This window comes from Elephantulus edwardii, unplaced genomic scaffold (genome assembly GCF_000299155.1).
Source record: "Elephantulus edwardii isolate Elephantulus edwardi_28Jun2011 unplaced genomic scaffold, EleEdw1.0 scaffold00081, whole genome shotgun sequence".
Taxonomy (NCBI): domain Eukaryota; kingdom Metazoa; phylum Chordata; class Mammalia; order Macroscelidea; family Macroscelididae; genus Elephantulus; species Elephantulus edwardii.
Window position 1 is genome coordinate 15,241,420 of NW_006399831.1, and position 19,081 is coordinate 15,260,500.

Genomic DNA, 19,081 nt, shown 5'->3' on the forward strand with positions numbered 1-19,081 from the left:
AGGAAATTAAAAGACTAATCACATTGGGAAAGTCTGCTGTCAGAGAGCTCTCCAAAGTACTGAAGAGCAGCAATGTCAGTCTGAAGGTTAAGGTGTGCCAGATCCAGGCCATACTATTTGCAATTACTTGCTATGTAGTAGAGAGCTGGACAATGACTACGGATGATAGAAAGGGAGTTGATGCATTTGAGCTGTGGTGTGGAGAAGAGTATTCAAGATACCGTGGACTGCCAGGAGAATAAACAGGTTCATCCTAGAGAGGGTGAAGCCAGGCTGCTCCTTGGAGGCAAGGATTCTGAGGCCTTGTCTGGCATAATTTGGGGATGTTACAAGGAGAGACCAGTACTTGGAGAAGGATGTCATGCTTGGAAGGGTGGAGAGACAGAGAAAGAGAGGAAGACCATCTATGAGCCAGATTGAGTCATTGACTGGAGTAAGTATGTCAGTGACAGTAAAGTTGGATAGAGCAGGTTTCAGGGCTATTGTACACAGGGTAGCTATGATTCAAGTTGCTTGACAGCACATTATAAGAACAAGAAGTCTTATATTCTGGATTGTATTTTCTTGATTTCCTCTTCACAATACTGTGTTGGTAGTATGTTCTTTCTCGTACTGCTTTTTTAATTTCTTATTTCTATTTACTTATGGATTTAACTCTTTCTTTCAACATTTGTCAAGTTCCATTTCAGGACCTCCATGTCAGTATATTTCCTCTCCATTTTCTGTTTCTGAGGTATTTATTGTGTCTGATCTGCTCTACTTTTTTTTAGGAGAAAGGATTATTTTCTTTTTTTCATAATGCTTGAACTTGAGTGTTGCATTCTTGACATTATGTGATCTTCCTGGTATGTGTGAGTCTGGTTGTGTTGTAGAAAGCTGATCACTCCTTATATTAATTCTACTATTGATAGAGTTGCAAAATTTAAGGTGCACCTAATTCATTTTTCCAGCAGCAATATTGTCAGCTAGTTGTCTTTTTTATTTCATGTTCAGATGGAAAATTTTCCTCTGATTTTATGGGTGGTCCACAAGTGGCTTCCCTAACTGTTAGCTAGGCCCCATTGGCAGGTAAATGGGCAAAGCAGAGTGGATGTATGACAGATTGCAAGGCACTTCTCTACCTATTAATTTGTTCAAAGGAGTGGTTAGTTTGCCAGGGGTGGAACAGATTCACTGCTGATCCTTAAGGCACTTCCTTCATTGATGACTAGTGTTGGTTCTGGAAGTGGTGTGGCCTCGTAAGTGTCCAGCAAGGCAGTCCCTTCTCTGCTTGCTGATCCCTGGAGGTAGTGGGTGAGCAGAAGCAGAGTGCATTCATGGTGGCCCACAGGGTGCTCTTTCTTCTGTTCACTGATCCCGCAAGGTGGATGAACAGGTGAACACAGGGCAGACTTATGCGTACTGACTCACAGGCAGGCCATAAGGTACCTTCCTAACCCCTTAGAGTCAGGTCCCCATGCAAGGTAGAGAGGACTCAATGATGGCTCCCTGGATACCACCCTCTTTTTTGGCCTAGAAATCTTTCCCAGGAAGCCTCACTATTGAAATTTTTGTGTATTCTTCTCAAGAATTCCACTTTTATATTGACAGAATGTGTCTGGCTGGAAAAGTTTTTGTACTACCTGTGGAGTTTATCATCCAAAATGGCATCCCTAGACATTTGAATGTGGATGAGTGAATGTGGATAAGGAACAGTACGTGAACGGGGTGTGTTGGCCTAGCCACAGAGGATTGACTACCATTCCAAAATGGGACTGGCAAGTCTCAACAATCTACAAGGGGATTGGCTAGTCTTGCTAATAAATTAAATAGCCCTAGCAGACTCAGATCCTCCCCTACTAGTGAAGAGGAAAGGGAATTCCTCTCACCATCAGTGAAGAAACATCACTATCAGGAAAGGAGCACTCATGGCTTAAATGGAGACCTGATGTGAGACGAGACCTGGTGGTCAAAAGTGGGGGCGGGAGGAGAGTCAGTATTGGCAGGACTGAGACTTGAGAACAATGGCCTGGTGTCACGAGGCTCAAGGCTGAAGTTCAAAAGTGTCTTTGCTATATTTTTTTATTGACTGTACTATTTAATTTTTATTCTGCACTCATATTTTACTGACTTCCCGAACAAAGTTGTGTGCTTTGTGAGCTATTACATTGGATTTTTAACCCAACAAAGTAGTAATATTTGTGTTGAGATGTGTAGAAAGAGTCACGGGATCATAGGAGTCTGTCTGAAAACTGGTTTTGTGTTATTGAGGCTGTTGATGGAGACAATTCCCTTTTGTGAAAGTAGAGGTCAGATATGGCCATCCTCACATGACCCTTGCTGTTTTATATTACTCTCTTCCTCACGTGCTTCAGAACATTCTATCTGGATTTTACAATTACAATATTCATGCAATTACATCCCCATGGTTACAGCTCAATTTTTGTAAGAATTGGCTAATTCACATAAAACCATTTTTAGCCCTAACATGCATTGTTTTATGGATTCCATTTAACCTTTTACGCTGCTTCATCATTTCACATACAACTTGCAAAAAGCTACATCTTTTAAAATATTGATAACTAGCCAATCTAATTGATATGTAAATTACTCAAGCTCATCAGAACAGAGGAAGGAAACACTGTGTAGTTCAAAATCAGGAAAGGAGTGTGTCGGGAATGTGTCCCGTTTCCATATCTTTTCATTCTATATTTGAAACAGAACTCCTGCAATGACCATTTTTATGAAAGCAGGTATTAAAGGATTGTTGATAGTTGAGAAAATTTTGCAGAATTCTTCAGAAATTGGTTATGATGATATGCTTGGAGATTTTGTGAATGCTGTAGAAAAAAAAATTATTGATCCAATTAAGGTTGTAAGAACTGTTTTGATGGACTCTGCTAGGTTTAACTCTCTGTTAACCACAGTAGAAGCTGTAGTCACAGAAATTCCTAAGGAAGAGAAGGACCCTGGCGTTGAGTGGAATGGGAAATGATGTGGGTGGTATGTCCTAATTCCCAGAATAGTGTTTTACCACTATTAATGAACTGTGAAGGAAGTGCAAGGCACTGTTCTTCATTAATTCAGAGGTGTTAGCTGAAGGAAATGACTGGAGTAAAGGCTGACTGGTGTCTAAGAAAATCCCTATAACCATCAACTGGTTTTAGTTGACAATATATAATGGGGTTTACTGCTGTCATTGTCCATGCCTAAGGATAATTCATGTTGTATTTTTGAATTAAAAAAAGACATTTGTACATTCCTGAAAAAAATATTAGATTGGTATAAAATCTCAAAAAGAATCTTCTCAAATGATGAATATAAATAAGATTCCATTTGAAATATGACACTCAACATATTCCTTACTGTGTTCTTGCTTTGCTGATTAAAAAAAAAAACAACTTATATTTATTGAGAAATTTGGTCACTACTTATCTAATGTCTTAAAGTATTTCTCTAATGTCTTAAAGGATATAATCTTGCATTTGGCACAATATTCAAATTGCAAAGATACAAACTTACCTAAAAGCAAAGATTCATCTTCTCTACCATCTCGGATTTCAACCACATCTTTAATATTTTGTAAGTCAAATTCTTGAAAATGAATTTGTATATTCTTTCCACTTTCGGCATTTAAATTCCAAATACCTAATTAAATAATAAATAAAAATGCTTCATTATAACCCATATTGCTTGATTTTTCCTAAAAGTTTCAGTGCCTTGATTATTTCATATCACTTTCAAATTTATTTTTTCAGAATCTATATTTGCTTAATCAAGCATGTTTGTTGTGTACCGTTGAGTTGGAAATGACCCATAGCTGACCCTCGGGTGCGTTTTTGGAGAAAGTTAATCATTCATGAAGAAAATGCCCCTCTTTGTACCATAGAGCAGCTGGTAGATTCAAACCATGCATCTTCAAGATTGCAGCGCAGCTTCTTGACACTAGAACGTGAAAGCACCCTTTATGTAATAATTTATTTTAAACAAATATTGTTGCTTTGTACAGTTGAGTTAGAATCAACCCATAGCTAATTTTCCAAAATATTTTCAAAGTAAATGCACATTTTTCTCCTGCCGAGCAGTAGGTGGATTCAAACCACATGCTTTGGGGATAATAGTGCAGCTCCTTACCTGTAACTGAATTTGTTATATTTGTTACAAATGGAATACTTTAATGAAACAACAACTTGCAAAAAGTCTTACTCCTATAGTAGAAATTTTATTAATATAAAAATATATTGTTTGACCTTGGAATTTACTTCCTGCCCATCTACACCTCTCTACTCCCACCACTTCCTTCCTTTGGGTCCCCATCTATGTTTTACCAAGTTGTTTTATTATTATTATTACAATAATGATCTTATGTAGTATTTGTCCTTATGAGACTGAGTTAGCTCACTCACCATATGCTCTTCCAGGAGGGAAATCACAGTGTTACACAATTTGGTGGGTAGAGATAGGGGTTAAAGAAAATGAGAAAGATCTGGTTGGGGTAATAGTGAGCATTGTGCAATGGTGATTAATTTTATAAAACAAAATATATGGGAACGATTGTATGAAACATAATGTCAATGAAGGAAAATGTAAAACACACGTATGTGAATTTTGTTTAAAAAAGAAAATACTGCCTTAGAAAGATATATTTATTTATATATTTATATATGTATATATTTATATCTATTTATATTTACATATTTCTATTTATAATATATAATAAATATGATACATATTTATTATTCCATTCATTTACTTCTTAAAATCAAATTAAAAATTACATCATTAAATTGTAATGCATACAGAAAGTAAATTTTCTTTTGGTTGTTTGCTGATACTGAGAGCTTATTTTGAAAACAAAACATAAAACAAAAAATCTTCTTCTTCTTAGCACCAACTAAACATTCCTTTTTTTATTAATTCTTGAAATGCTTAGACTTTGTCCTAATTCTTTCTCAATCTTAATATTCTCAGTTAATCTTGTTGTTGTTATGTACCATCAATTCACCTCCAACTCATAAGAACCCCATATACAATAATTATGAACTTTGCCCTATCCTGAGCTAATCTTACTGTCTCTGACACAACCTACCCCTCAAACCCTAATAACTGTATCAATTGGGTTTATCCAGGGTCTTTCTCTTCTGTGCTGTCTCTCCACCATTTCAAGCATGATGTTTTTCTCCAGGAACTTGGTCCCGCATGGCCACATGCCCAAAGTATTTGAGATGGAGGTTCAAAATCTTTGCCTCCAAGGTGTGGCCTGTATTCACCCTTTCTTGGATACACCCGTTTATTCTTTTGGCTGTCCATGTTCAATATTTTTCTTTAGCATCACAACACAACAGCTTCAATTCTTCTGTCATCTTTGGTTATTCTCCACTCTCTGATACATAGCAAGTAATTGTTAAGACCATAGCCTGAATCAGGTGCACCTTAGTCTCCAGACTGACATTGTTGCTCTTTGTCACTTTGGAGAGGGCCCTGACAGAAGCTTCCCCAGAGCAATTTGTCTTTTGATCTCTTGGCTCCTGGTGTCAAGAGTGTTGACTATGGATCCAAACTAGCTGAAATTGCTAACAACCTCAAACTCTTCCATTTGTCATGGTGCTACGAATTGGTCCAATAATGAGAATATTGATCTAGATATTGAGCTTCAATCTATATTTAAGACTGCAGTCCTTGATCTTCTATAGAAAATGCTTCAGGTCCTCCTCAGTTAATCTTGTTGTTGTTGTTGTTAAGTGCCGTCGAGTCGCAGGCGACTCATAGCGACCCTATGAAGAGGAGTCCTTGACGCTTGGGTGCCTTTCATCCTCTCTCCAGATTCATAGGGTTTCCGGAGGCAAGCTATTATGGGAGTGGATGTCACTCCTCCTTCCACCAGTTAATCTTAGGAAATGTAATTTTATTTATATCATGATAAAGTTTTAATTTTCTTTATATTTTTATACCATTAGCCACTTTTATTCAATTATTCATTATATAGCTCCACTTTGATATAAGTATCTCAAACCCAACGTGTTCTAAAGAGAGTATCGTCTCTTTTTCAAACTCATTCCAAGTGTACACATAAAGTTGTTTATACCATAAATCTAAACCTGATCTCTTTTTATGTAGCCTAACTAATCAGTTATCACAATCTGTTGGTATACTACCACTAGGTCTCTGAAGTTTCATTTACTCTTCAATTTCATTGTCACAATTTGAAGTCAAGCCACTGTCATTTCTCATGTCCTCATTAATAGTGTATGAGTCCTTTCTATCTGTGATGCTACAGCCAGTAACATCCATCTAAAATGTAAGCCTAATATATTACTCTTTTCCTATAAACTAAAATGTCTCTCCAATGATTTCAGAATAAAATTCAAACTGCTTAAAAAAATTTAAAATTTGTTTATACTTTCAGTTTCACCTTTCAGAATTATTTAATTTTGTCCTTGGGAAGGAAATCCAAGTAAAATTCATTGCCATTTACCTGTTAGCCTAAGTATGTTAAGTAACTCTTTATAACCTTCTTCATCTTTGTGCCTTAAAGTTAACCTCACTTAACAATCCTTGGGCATGTTGTGATACTTTAGAACCTATTGGAATTCCTCGCTAGACTATGTTATGAATGCTTCATATGTAGTTATTTGAGTTCTTTACAAATGAGGGGTGTTCCTTAAGTAATTTATAATAAATTCACAGTGTTGTTTCAGCTGTCTACTGCAACTTCTTTTCTAGATCATTAGGTGATAAAAATGATATATTATAAATAAGCATTTAGCATGAAAAAATTAAATCTCCATTTCTCTGTACAGGACATAATAGACTAATGACTGTTTGTTTTCTTTGATCAGATAACCCTCTATAATTATAACACCATTCACCTGTGAAAGTAACCTACATATCAATGGATAATTTTGAGATAGAAAAATTGGCATTTTTAAAAGGACATTCATTTATCACTGTCTTTGGTAAATTTCTTCCCTTTATAGAATTCTCCACTTAGTCAGTGGTCCTTCCAGGACTGGACGTAGGAAGAACAGATCTATTCCCCTACCTAAACCTTCTAGATTAGAATCTTTGTCAGAGTGACTAGAAATTATACATCTTTAACAAAACCACAGTGTAGCTTTAATAAGCGCCTCATTTAAAAAACATTGACCTACAGATAGCTGTTACTCAATTTTAGCTAATTATTTTCTCTAAATGCAGATTGTATAATGATACTCATAATTCCAAATCTGTACTAGAATCCTTTGAATATTACTTAATTTTTCTTCTTTGTTGATTCTGATATATGTTCTCCAAAATGGATGATTTCACAATTGACTTCTACTTTTACTTCTTATCAATGACTTTGTTCTATATAATTGCAAACCCATGAGAAATATGCAAGCACAAGGAGACTTATTAGGTGAGCTGTGTCTGAGATTAAGTCAGAGTCTCCCAGTACTGATTGTAGACTAGATTTAAATTTCAGTTATAACATTAGCAACATGCTTAAGAGAATTACTCTAAGAATTGACTGAAATAATGGTGTTGAAAACAAGTAAAATGACAGGTATTAAAAAATGCTAAAGAAAGTTGCTGAAGAGCACTGGTAACCTAGTAGTAAGAAGCTGTGCTCTAATACCTACCGTACTCAGTTTGAATCCACCAGCTGTTCTGCAGGAGAAGGATGGGCAATCTCCTCCCATAAGAATAACTGTCTCTGAAAACCCACCACGGATCAGCTATGGGTTGGTTCAGACTCTAAGGTACATAACAACAGCAAATAGAGCTAGCAATTATTTTTCTTATCATTATTGTAACCAAATTCATAGATTTGGTAGAAATATTAAAGTTTGACAAATTTATAATCAATTTTTGTGGGATAGGGACATATTAGGATGACATAAGCATTTGTTACTAATAAATCAGAAAAGAAACAACTCACAGAAAGCTAAATTAGGGTAGTTGTTTGGAAAGTTCATAGAACTGAATGTTGTATTTGGCTCCCACAGTTCAAAAGGCCCTCCACAGTCCGCTGAAAGAGAAAGAGAAGAAAATCATTGATAATCTTATTGTATTTTTTTTAAAAAATACTACTATATACGAATATCTAATTTAATTTCTTGAAATACTAATCTTGATAATTTTTTGCATAGTTTACTACACACACACAGAGATCAAAAGTATGAGGATACCCTAAATTTAAAAATATTCCTTTATTGTTAAGTAGATAATACACAAATAATTTATTTTCAATCAAGTAGAAATAAGATTATTGCATAAGTTAATGTGTACAACTCTGTGAATGTTCTCCATCATACTCTCTACTTTTTTGTGGTGCTACTTTTATTTTCTTAAAAATTTTATTCTGGTTTGCATACTGAGTTCATAAAATTTGTATACTAAAAATGTATACTTAAAGTTTGTTTTTCACATACTCTTCTTTCATCATCCTTTTCTATATCATCTATTTTTTTAATTTAGAGAGTTTAGAATTGATTTTCATCTTCCAAATTTGCATGTGGCAGATTTAGATTTCTTCTCTGGTGTATATGATTAGATAGAAGGAGTTACTCTTACTCCATTGTGTCATTGTGTAATTTTCAAAGTTGTCTAGTATTAAGGAGTTGAGCTGCCAACCTAAGGGCAGGGATATTAAATCCACTATCAGCTTTGGGAAAAAAAATATATTGTAGCTATTGTTAAATGGATCTTGGCTGAAAGTAGGGAGTACCAGAGGAATATCTATCTGTGTTTCATTGATTATGCAAAGTTGTTTGACTGTGTGGATCACAACAAACTGGCTAACTGAGAAGAATGGGAATCCCAGTAGTGCTAATGTGAAGCCTATACTTGGAGCAGGAGGCAGTAGTCAGAACAGAGCAAGGAAAATCTGCACAGTTCAAAATTGGGAAGAGTGTATGCCATGGATGTGACTTTTCTCCATACCTTTTCAACCTATATGTAGAACACATTATCTAGGAGACTGGTCTGTATAAGGAGGAATGTGGCGTCAGGATTGGAGGAAGATACATCAGCAATCAGCATTATGCAGATGACACAACCTTGCTTGCTGAAACTGAGGAGGACCTGAAGTGCTTGCTGCAGAAGGTCAAGGACTGCAGCCTTCAATATGATTGAGGTTCAATTTCAATAAAACAAAGATTCTCACCACTGGGCTAAGCATCAGGATGGATGGTGAAGAGATTGAGATTGTTATCAGCTTTACTTTGCTTGGCTCCAAAGTCAACACTCTTGCCACCAGCAGCCAGGAAATTAAAAGACATATTGCGATGGGGAAGTCTGTTGTTAGGAACCTCTCCAAAGTACTGAAAAAGAGTAATGATGTCACTCTGGAGACTAAGGTGTGCCTGACACAGGCTATGGTCTTTGCAATCGCTTGTTATGAGTCAGAAAGCAGTACAATGACTAGGGAGAATAGAAGAAGATTTGATACCTTTGATCTGTGGTGCTGGAGAAGAGTATTGAATATACCATCATCGACTGCTAAGAAAACAAACAGGTTTGTCCTGGAAAGGGTGAAGTCTGGCTGTTCCTTGGAGGAAAGGTTTCTGAAGCTTAATCTGACGTACTTTGGCCATTTTGCAAGGAAGGACCAATCTTTGGGAGGGTGGAGGGACAGCACAGGAGGGGAAGACCCTCTATGAGGTGGATTTATTTAGTTACAGGGTAATGGTGTAGGTATGTCGGAGACAGTAAGATTGGCATGGGATAGAGCAGGGTTTAGGGCTATTGTACATGGGGTCACTATAAGTCGCAGGCGATTTGACGGCACATAATAACAACAACAATCTCTTTTTACATTATTTACAACCTCTGAAAACCTGCTAGAGGGTCAGCTTTGAATCCAACTCAATAGTACCTAACAGCAACAATACAGAGACTGGAACTCTGATAGAATAGTCTGTTGGAGTAAGTGCTGCTAACCCCAAATCAGTGCCTCCAAAAACTCATAGAGGGTCAGGTATAAGTGTTCTTTTGTTTAAGGGTTTTTTTTCTTTCTTTGTTTTCTGAGATTTGGAGATAGGCTGAACTTTTTATGATCCTTTGGGTCAAGTTTTTCCAGACCCAGATGAGTTGTTACAGTTCACCAAGAATACTAAAAGGTCTTACAAAATCCTATGACTTGAAAAGTATTTCCACAAATTTTGTTTCATCTGGGAAGCAAAAATTGGTGTAATAAAACAAGAAAATGTTGGAATTTAAAGCTTAAAATTGTTATTCTGAGCTACTTTGTATTTTTGAAACTTGGTATATATGTGTGTGTGAGAAAATAATGTTACAAACACACACACAAGCACACACATATTATGTATTTTTTGTTTGATGTGAATATAAAATAAATATTTAACAAGGATCCTGTACATTACTTTTATAGAGAAGGCAGCACAAATTATTATTGTATAATAACATTATTATATTCATTTTAAGTAAATCAATGTTTATTTCCCATGGAAATATACGGTAACTTGCTGAGGCTAAAAATATACTAATAATTAAAAAAATATATACTAATAATTAAGACTTCAACTAAACTCATAACAATGGACTGTTAGTAGTACCCTAATTCCTTTCCAACTGGTCCAACCCATAGACAGGGTATAGGTTAAAACCCAGTAAGTAGAACTTGTTAAATGTGTAACAAGGAGAAGAATGTAGAAGAGATAGGGACTAAACTATAACAAGTCAGTTCACTAAAGGATACATCTAAAATAAAGAGAGAATTATTATATAGAGTGTTGGGAACTATTTAAAGCAAAGAATGGAGATTAGATGAGGAATAAAGAAAAATTCTCTATTTAAAAAAGCCAAAAAGTGTTGACTATATTTCTCCAACCATTCCACCTCAGTAGCTTTTGAACTGAGGCAGATTCTTCCTGGAAATGCATGGCTAATTAGTTAATGAAAGTTTATGAATAAGGATTTAGCACACACCCCTACACTATAGTAAATTCCTTGAATTTTTAAAATTCTTGTCTATCCTGAAATTATTTAATTCTCTGTGAGGCTAACTGTTGGGACAGAAGTAGCAGTACCAATAAAAGACTGCAGAAGACCTATCACGCAAATTTAGCCATGGCTAGAGAGGCCAGTGTTAGCTTCTTTCTTTATTAAAACCATTTTTTTAAAAATTTCCTTTACAAGAAATAAGAAACATCTGTACATTAGATTCTATTCTTAATATGCCTATACAACACAAAGCCTACATTTTAATAAACACACTGGATCATCCCAAAACTTAGCATTTTATAGAATGTGTGAAAATAAGTAGCTGGGATTTAACAAGGACAAAATCTAAACTAAATAGTAAGTGATAAAATTCTCAAATGGTTTACTTGGTACTTTTCTGCTACACAAAAGTTTAGAAAAATTCATTTAAAATAATACTCAAGAAGTATTTTTAAATGACATATTAAATCTGATTTTATACTAAACAACTGATAACTAAGAGATCTGTGAAACATGAAATGATAAAATTTATCCATGATGTTACTTTCTGTGTATAAATGACTGGAAGAAATTGGAAAAGGCACTTTAAGTTATTTTAAATATGATGACATCATTTATTTTAATGGTGTTTCTATACAGGAGACATTACATGTGCTTGTTAATGGATGAGTCAAAGGCTCAAGATATTCAGTTCTGGATAGCATAATCATGTGATGTCATTAGACCATCTTTATCCAGAAAGCAAGACTTAAAAAGCCTGCCTATAGAACTAAGGTTGCATTGTGGAGTGTACTTGGGGAAGTGGGGGAGGCGAGGGAGGTTGTAAACCAATGAAAGAATTTTTCTTTTACTTTTCAAAGAGAGGAGGAGGGGTGGACAGAGAGAAAAGCACAACAATGAATGAATGGAAACCCCAAATCTCTGTAAATGTTCATTAAAATTAACAAAATATTTTTTTTAAAAAGCCTGCCTATAAGAAGTTCTATTCCTCTACATTTTTGAAACTTTCATTTTTCTTTATTTTTTTATTTCCTTAAAATTTCACATTCTGATTAATTTATTGCTACGTCAATGATAATTTTCACCATGTAAAACAAGTAAAAACGTGAAGTAATTTATAAAGTTGCTGACTTGGATAGGTATTTTGCATTGCTGCTTACAAAATATGAGCCAGTCTGAGAGACTACCACAGAATAGAAATGAGGATAACTCAGATTTTAAAATAAAAGGATTTAAATAAAACAAGCTTATCAAAAACCAAGTCATAATGGTTATTATAATTTCAGACATAGGGGTATAGTAAAAATAGAGTTTTGATAATTATATATAAATGAGGGAATTAATATCTATACCTCAATAGTCAATGTCTCTCATGATGGTTGAATATATTATTGTTATTGTTTTACCATCAAGTAAATATCAACTCACAGCTGATCCGCAAGTAGGTTTTCAGAGACATTAAGTTCCACTTGGAGAAGACTGCTCACCTTTCTTCCATGGAGCAACTGATTTAAGCCACATAACTTTGGCAGTGTGATTTCTCACCACTAAACAACCAAGGCTCCTTTTGAATACATTAAGTGGCTAACTTTAAAAAAGAATTATTGATTTTCATTATTTCTGTTTAACATAAATAGATCAGTAAATTCTTGGCATATTAGAGTCAGTGGTACTGGCTTAGGATAGGGCATTGTTCATGAGGTTGCTATGAGTCATAGGTGACTTGATGAGACATAACAACAAAATTATAAATTTTGAAATTTTCTCATGTATTTTGTGTTAAATTTATAAAAATGTACACTCTGTGGACATATTACAATGACAAGCCATGATGCAAACAATTTTTTGTTAAAGTTTATTACAATCAAGTTTTATCTATTTCATAAGATCCAAATTTTATCTGTAATAAACAGCACTGCAGAAAAATTATAATTCTAGCAAAGCAATTACTAGTTTTTGTAGTAATATGATTAAATGAAGAAAAATAAAAAATACATTTTATAAGAGTAAATTTGTACAGCTATATTTATTGAGATTAAGTATATTCATGATATAGGAGGCAAACAGTTGTGCTCTAATATGACTATCAATTATAAGAGAAGTAGGTGGGCTGACACTGATTCATTCTATCTAAAGAATTAGGATTGTACTATTTAGTTTTAAGTATAATACATAAAGAGTCCTGTGGCAGAGTAGATTAAATGGTAGATGGCAATGGTAAAATCAGAAGTTTGAAACATATACTGCTGAGGAAGAATGATGAAACTTTCAAAAAGATTTCAACTCATAGAGTAGTATTTGACCCAACATCATCTAACAACAACATACCATAGATTTGCCTCTGACTCATAGCAACTCTCCATTGGGTGGGTTTTCAGGGCTGTAAATCACACATAAGGAGATTGGCTATTTTCCTCCCAAAGAAACACTGGTGGATTGGGACTTCCGGAGACTCACAGCTTTTTTTGTGTTAGCAATGCAATTCATTAAAGTTTAGTCACCAGATCTAGACTCTGAAATACTAAGGTAATTCAAATAAAGTCACTGTGGGAGAAGAATCTATTTCCAAGCAGGGAGTATAATGGCATCAATCATTCATTGCTCTGAAGACAAAATTGACTCTTAGCAGATTTTCAGAGACTGTAAATCATATGGGGGCACATTGCTCATTTTTGTCCCGTAGAACTGTTGGCAGTTTTAAACAGTACCCTTAGGTCAACTATAATTCAAAGCACCCTGCGAACAACAGATAAGAAACTTGTCCTACCCTGTATCATTCTCACAATATCTGTATCAGTGCTTGAACTCATTGATATACCGTGTCAATCCATATTGTTGAGGATCTTCCCCTTTATCTGACTCTCCACCTTTTGAATATGATGATGTCATTTTCCAATGACTGGTCTCTTGGCAACGTGCCTAAATTATGTGAAATGAAGTTTCACATAAGACAACCATTGTTGTCTTTGAAGTGCACCCTCACTACACTTCCTCCAAGTGTTCTTTTAGCAACCATGGCATATTCAGTACTCTTCCACAACACCACATTCAAGACATCAATTCTTTTTCTGTCATTCTCTTCATTATCCAACTTTCAGATGTACGGGAAACATTTAAAAATACCATATCTCAGAACAAGTGTACTTTAGGTTTAAACTGACATCATTTCTTTAGCACTTTTGAGAAATCCTTGAGAGCAGATTTTTCCAATATAACTTGTCTTTTTATTTCCTTTCTGTTGCTGTCATAGTGTTAATTACGGATCCAAGTAAAATAAAGTCATTGACAGCTTCAATCTTTTCTATCATATTGTCTATCATAATGTGTGTTGTCTATTGGTCCATGGTAAAGATTATTGCTTTCTTATATTGAAATGTAATTCATATTAAAGGCAATAATCTTTGAATGTCAACAGTGTTTTAAGTCTTCTTCACTTTCAACAAGCATGATTGTGTTATCTATACAATTCAGGTTGTTGATGAATTTTCTTACAATGCTGATGCCACATTCTTTGCATAGTCTAGTTTCTCACATTATTTGACCAACATACAGATTAAATAGGAGTGAAGAAAAAATACAATATTGGCACACATCTTTCATGATTTTGAAACAATGCATGTTCTTTTGTTCTGTTTGGACCTCTAAATCTTTGTCTGGGTAGTTTTCCATTGACACAATTACATGTTCTAGGATTCCAATTATTCTCAATGTTATCTACAATCTGTTACGATCCACACATTAATATTAATTTGCATAATCAGTGAAATATTTTTAAAAACCCTCTTTCTGATATTCTTTGCTTTCATCCAAGATCAATGTGATAAAAGCACTAATATTTCTCTTGTCATGGTCACTTCTGGAAGTGACAGTTCCTGTTATTGCAATGTTTTAATATTCTTAAGATTTTATTTGCGTGTGATATTAGTGATATTATTAGACAATCTCCACATTCTGTTGGATTGACTTCTTGAGAAGGAGTACAGATATTAATTTCTTCCACTCTGTTAACCAAGCAGCTGTCTTCCAAACTTCTTGACATATACTAGTGTATATATCCAGGGTTGTATTTATTTAATTAAATAGGTCAAATGGTATTTTTTAAGTTCTGAAAGACTTATTTTTACCAATACCTTCAAAGCATCTTGAATTTTTTTTCTTTCATTAACAATTTTTCTTTATCATATGCTACTTCCTAAATAGTTCAGTGTTGAACAAATTTTTTGGGGGGAGTAAAGTGAATCTATGTATATATTCCTTTTATATTATTTTGGTGTCATCCACTTCCTAAATAACAAGCTTCCAGAAACTCTGTGAACTTTGATAAATATAGATAGTTGTAGAGGGACTTCAAGCCTTTTGTTCCTAGGGTTGTTATGAGTCGAAAACAATCAACAATAACACACACACACACACACACACACACACATAGATTCTACATCCACATCAAGGAGACAAAAATCCTCATCACCAGACCTATAAGGAACATTACAATAGATGGAGAAAACATTGGAATTGTTGGAATTGTCAATGATTTCATCTTATGAGGATCCACAATCAATACCTCTGGAATCAACAGTCAAGAAACCTAAGGATAAGTTACAATGGGAAAGTCTTCTATCATGGATAAATAATGTCAATTTAAAGACTAAGGTTTGCCTAATCCAGGCCATAATATGTTTCATCACTAGCTATGCATCTGAGAGTTGGATAATGAATAACGATGAAAAAAAAAACCCCACAACAAATTTATGTCTTAGAGTTGTGGTGTTGGATAAGAGAGCTGTATATCCCATAACTTGCAAAAAGAACAAATAAATATGTCTTGGAAAAAGTGTATCCAGTGTATTCCTTGGAAGAAAGGATGGTAAAGCTTCATCTTACATACTTTGGAGATGATTTAGGAGGAGCTATTTATTGGAAAGAGGCACCATGCTGGGAAAGGTGGGGGATCAGTCAAAGAGAAAAAGTCCCTCAATGAGATGGACTGAAACACTGACAGCAGTGATGGGTTTGACTGTGTCACAGATGATGAAGTTGATATAAGATAGGAGAGGGTTCAAGTCAGTTATTCACAGGGCCACTGAGTCATACTCAACTTGATGGAACATAATAAAAATGATAACAACAACATATATTTCAAGATATATGCATAAAATCTATCAGTATTTCAACTGAAAGCTTGCATTTATCATTTGATTCTCTAATGAGATTTTTTATTTTTTTAGTTAAAAATCTTTGAACATTTTATTATAACAATTTTCTTTCTATTCTTAATCTGTCCTTTGAAATTTTCTGTTCATCTCTTTCACGTCAGAATTTCTTCCTTTTTGATTCAGCCACTCTATGTTCTAGAACAATTTTTGGAGTCTCCTCTAATAACCATTTGATCTTTTTTTCTTCACTGTCTAGGTAGCGACCTTTTACCATCTTTATGGATGTTATCCTTGACATTCTTTCACAACTTATCTGGTCTTTAGTCATTAGTGTTCAGTACATCAAATGTATTTTTATACTGATTTTAAATTCATGTAGGTTAGACTCAAGATAATATGTCAGTTCTCATAGATTTGTTTTAATTTTCTTACACTTCTTACATATTTGTACACGGGTAATGTATAATATGATCAGTAGTTAGCCCCAAGTGACTAGACGGCACATAACAACAACAACAGTTAGCCCCTGACTTAGTTTTGACTGATGATGTTGAGTTTCTCCAATATCTCTTTCCACAGATAGAGTCAGTCTGATTTCTGTGTAGTTTATCAATTCAGGCTCATGTGTACAGTTGCCATTTGCAATACGTAATTGTTTATTATACAAGGTTCTGGTATGTATTTTTCTCCCTCCTTTATATTCACTAAGGGGATATTTTCCAACTACCAGACATTCCCTTTGTTTCCAATTTTCCAGTTCTGTCACTGATTATTATTAATGTATCTTCATTTCATGCTTGATCATTTTCAGACTGCAAAAGTTGCTTATTGTTATTGGGTGTCTTTGAATCTAGTATAGCTCATAGCAAGCCTATGAACAGTAGATCTGAAACCTGTCCTATCCTATGCCATCTTAATCATGTCTGACACACTTGGTTCCATAGCTGCAGTCACAATATCAGTTCATATAATTGAGGGTCTTTCTAACCTTCACTTATCCTCCACCTTTCCAAGAATGGTTTCCCATTCCATGAAACAGCTCATACTAACAATATGTCCAAAGTTTGTGAAACCAAGTTTCGTCATCCTTCCCTCCAATGAGTACCAAGACATGTCTTCTTTTGGCAGTTTGTGGGATATTCAATATTAATCTCCAAGATCAAAGACATCAGTTCTTCTTCTGCCATTCTTATTCATCATCCAGCTCTCAGACGTGAAGCAATTGAAAAGCCCATGGCCTGATTCAGGCACACTTTAGTCCTCAAACTGAAATAATTACACCTTAATATTTTGGTCCTCAATGCCACATACCTTTATTTTTATTTTTTTAATTTTAATTACTGATGCCAAAGAGTTGGTTTTGGATCCAAGTAAGGAGAAGTCATTGAAAATGTCAATTTTTATCATCTATAATGATGACACAATATTAACATAGTGGTAAATACTTTTGTTTTCTTGGTGTTGAGATATAATCCATATCAAAGGTGGTATTCCTTAATCTTGTGCAGTAAGTGCCTCAAGTCATCCTCACTTTCAGGAAACAAAGTTGTGTTATCTGAATAACACAGGTTTTAGATGACTCTTCCTCTGATCCTGATGCCACTATAAAAATCCAGCTTCTCACATGGTTTACTTAGTTTATAGATTCAATAGGTATGGAGAAAAGATAGAGAACTGACATATAGCTTTCTTAATACAAATATTATTCAAATATATGCACCAAACACAAAAGGTAAAGATAAAAAAATTGAAACCTTAAACCATTTCTTCATCTTTGGCTTGAGCATTTAATGCCTATTGTTGAGTGATAGTTGTGTTACCAAGTCTTCCTTACATGTGTAAGTGTTCTCTCATTCATAGTTACTGTACTTCAGAATAGATCTTGACATTTTCATTTTAACTATGAATACAATATCAGTATTCTTCATTTTGTTATATCTGGTAAAACAGATCATATTATTAGTTGTTTCAAAATGGACAATACCAGTCCATTTCAGCTCTTCAGTGGCTAGGTTGTTGTTCTTTATATACTACATTTTATTTTTGTAAACGTCATGATTTTCTATATTTTTATATATTGCATATTCCAATTAATTAATGGATGTTTGCATCTGTTTCTAATTTTTTATTTTCCTCCAATATAAATTACTCTACTTCTTCTATAACAATGTTCTATTTTGAAGAACTATTACTTCATTTCTGGATTCTCAGTCCTGTTTCCTAATTTATCTTAGTCTGAAAGCTCCAGTGAAACCTGTCCACAATGGTTAACCATGCTGGTACTTGAAATACCTGCAGTAGAGCTTCCAGCATCACAGGAATACATAAGCCACCTTAGTAAAGCAAAAATTGCAGACAAGTTCTGTTCTCATAACAGCAAACTAAAAGCAATCAAGCATATATATAGGAAAAATAAAATATGCAGCAACATGCAAATCTCTACTCTGAATACGGCAAGATGATCATATTTTTATTTTGATTGTGGTAATGAGATATTTAATGGTCAAAGATTGTAGAGATTTATTGAAATCAAGGATGATTATTAACATAATTAGAACTATAGCTTTAAATAATGTATGTGAACTTTATGTGTAAACTAATAGAAAATAAAAATTTTATTAAAAATACAACTATAGCTTTTTTTCTCCTTTTAACAGCTTCAGTAATATGCCTAAGATTTATGGTGTGGATTTCATTTTGTATATATCTACTCTAATGAGTAGGATCTTATCACAAATCCCATAATTTGCTTTGCAAATTGGCAGAATATTTGTATAATAGGATTTTTATTTTCTTCTATTTTTTTCAATACAATCTCCACATTTAAATTAATATATGGGATTTTCACAGGGCAGTAATCATATAATTGATATAGCAGAGAATAACTGGAATCACAAAACAGAAGACTGTGGGTAGTTATGAAGCTGGAACCTAGATTTCCTAAGACAAAGCACAATATATATCCTTTAGAATGTGGGAGGAATCGGAGATTTACTCTTCAG

At 34.3% G+C, this 19,081-nt stretch overlaps 1 protein-coding gene across 1 annotated transcript in view; it reads right to left on the reverse strand.

Annotated features, from left to right (window-relative positions):
- TMPRSS15 (transmembrane protease, serine 15) overlaps positions 1 to 19,081 on the reverse strand; it is a 272,391-nt gene that overhangs the window by 105,997 nt on the left and 147,313 nt on the right. The window contains exons 17-18 of the mRNA XM_006889826.1: positions 7,901 to 7,990; positions 3,502 to 3,627 (exon numbers count right to left, since the gene is read on the reverse strand). Of these exons, the coding sequence (XP_006889888.1) occupies positions 3,502 to 3,627; positions 7,901 to 7,990 (216 nt within the window). The remainder of the gene's footprint in view (positions 1 to 3,501; positions 3,628 to 7,900; positions 7,991 to 19,081) is intronic.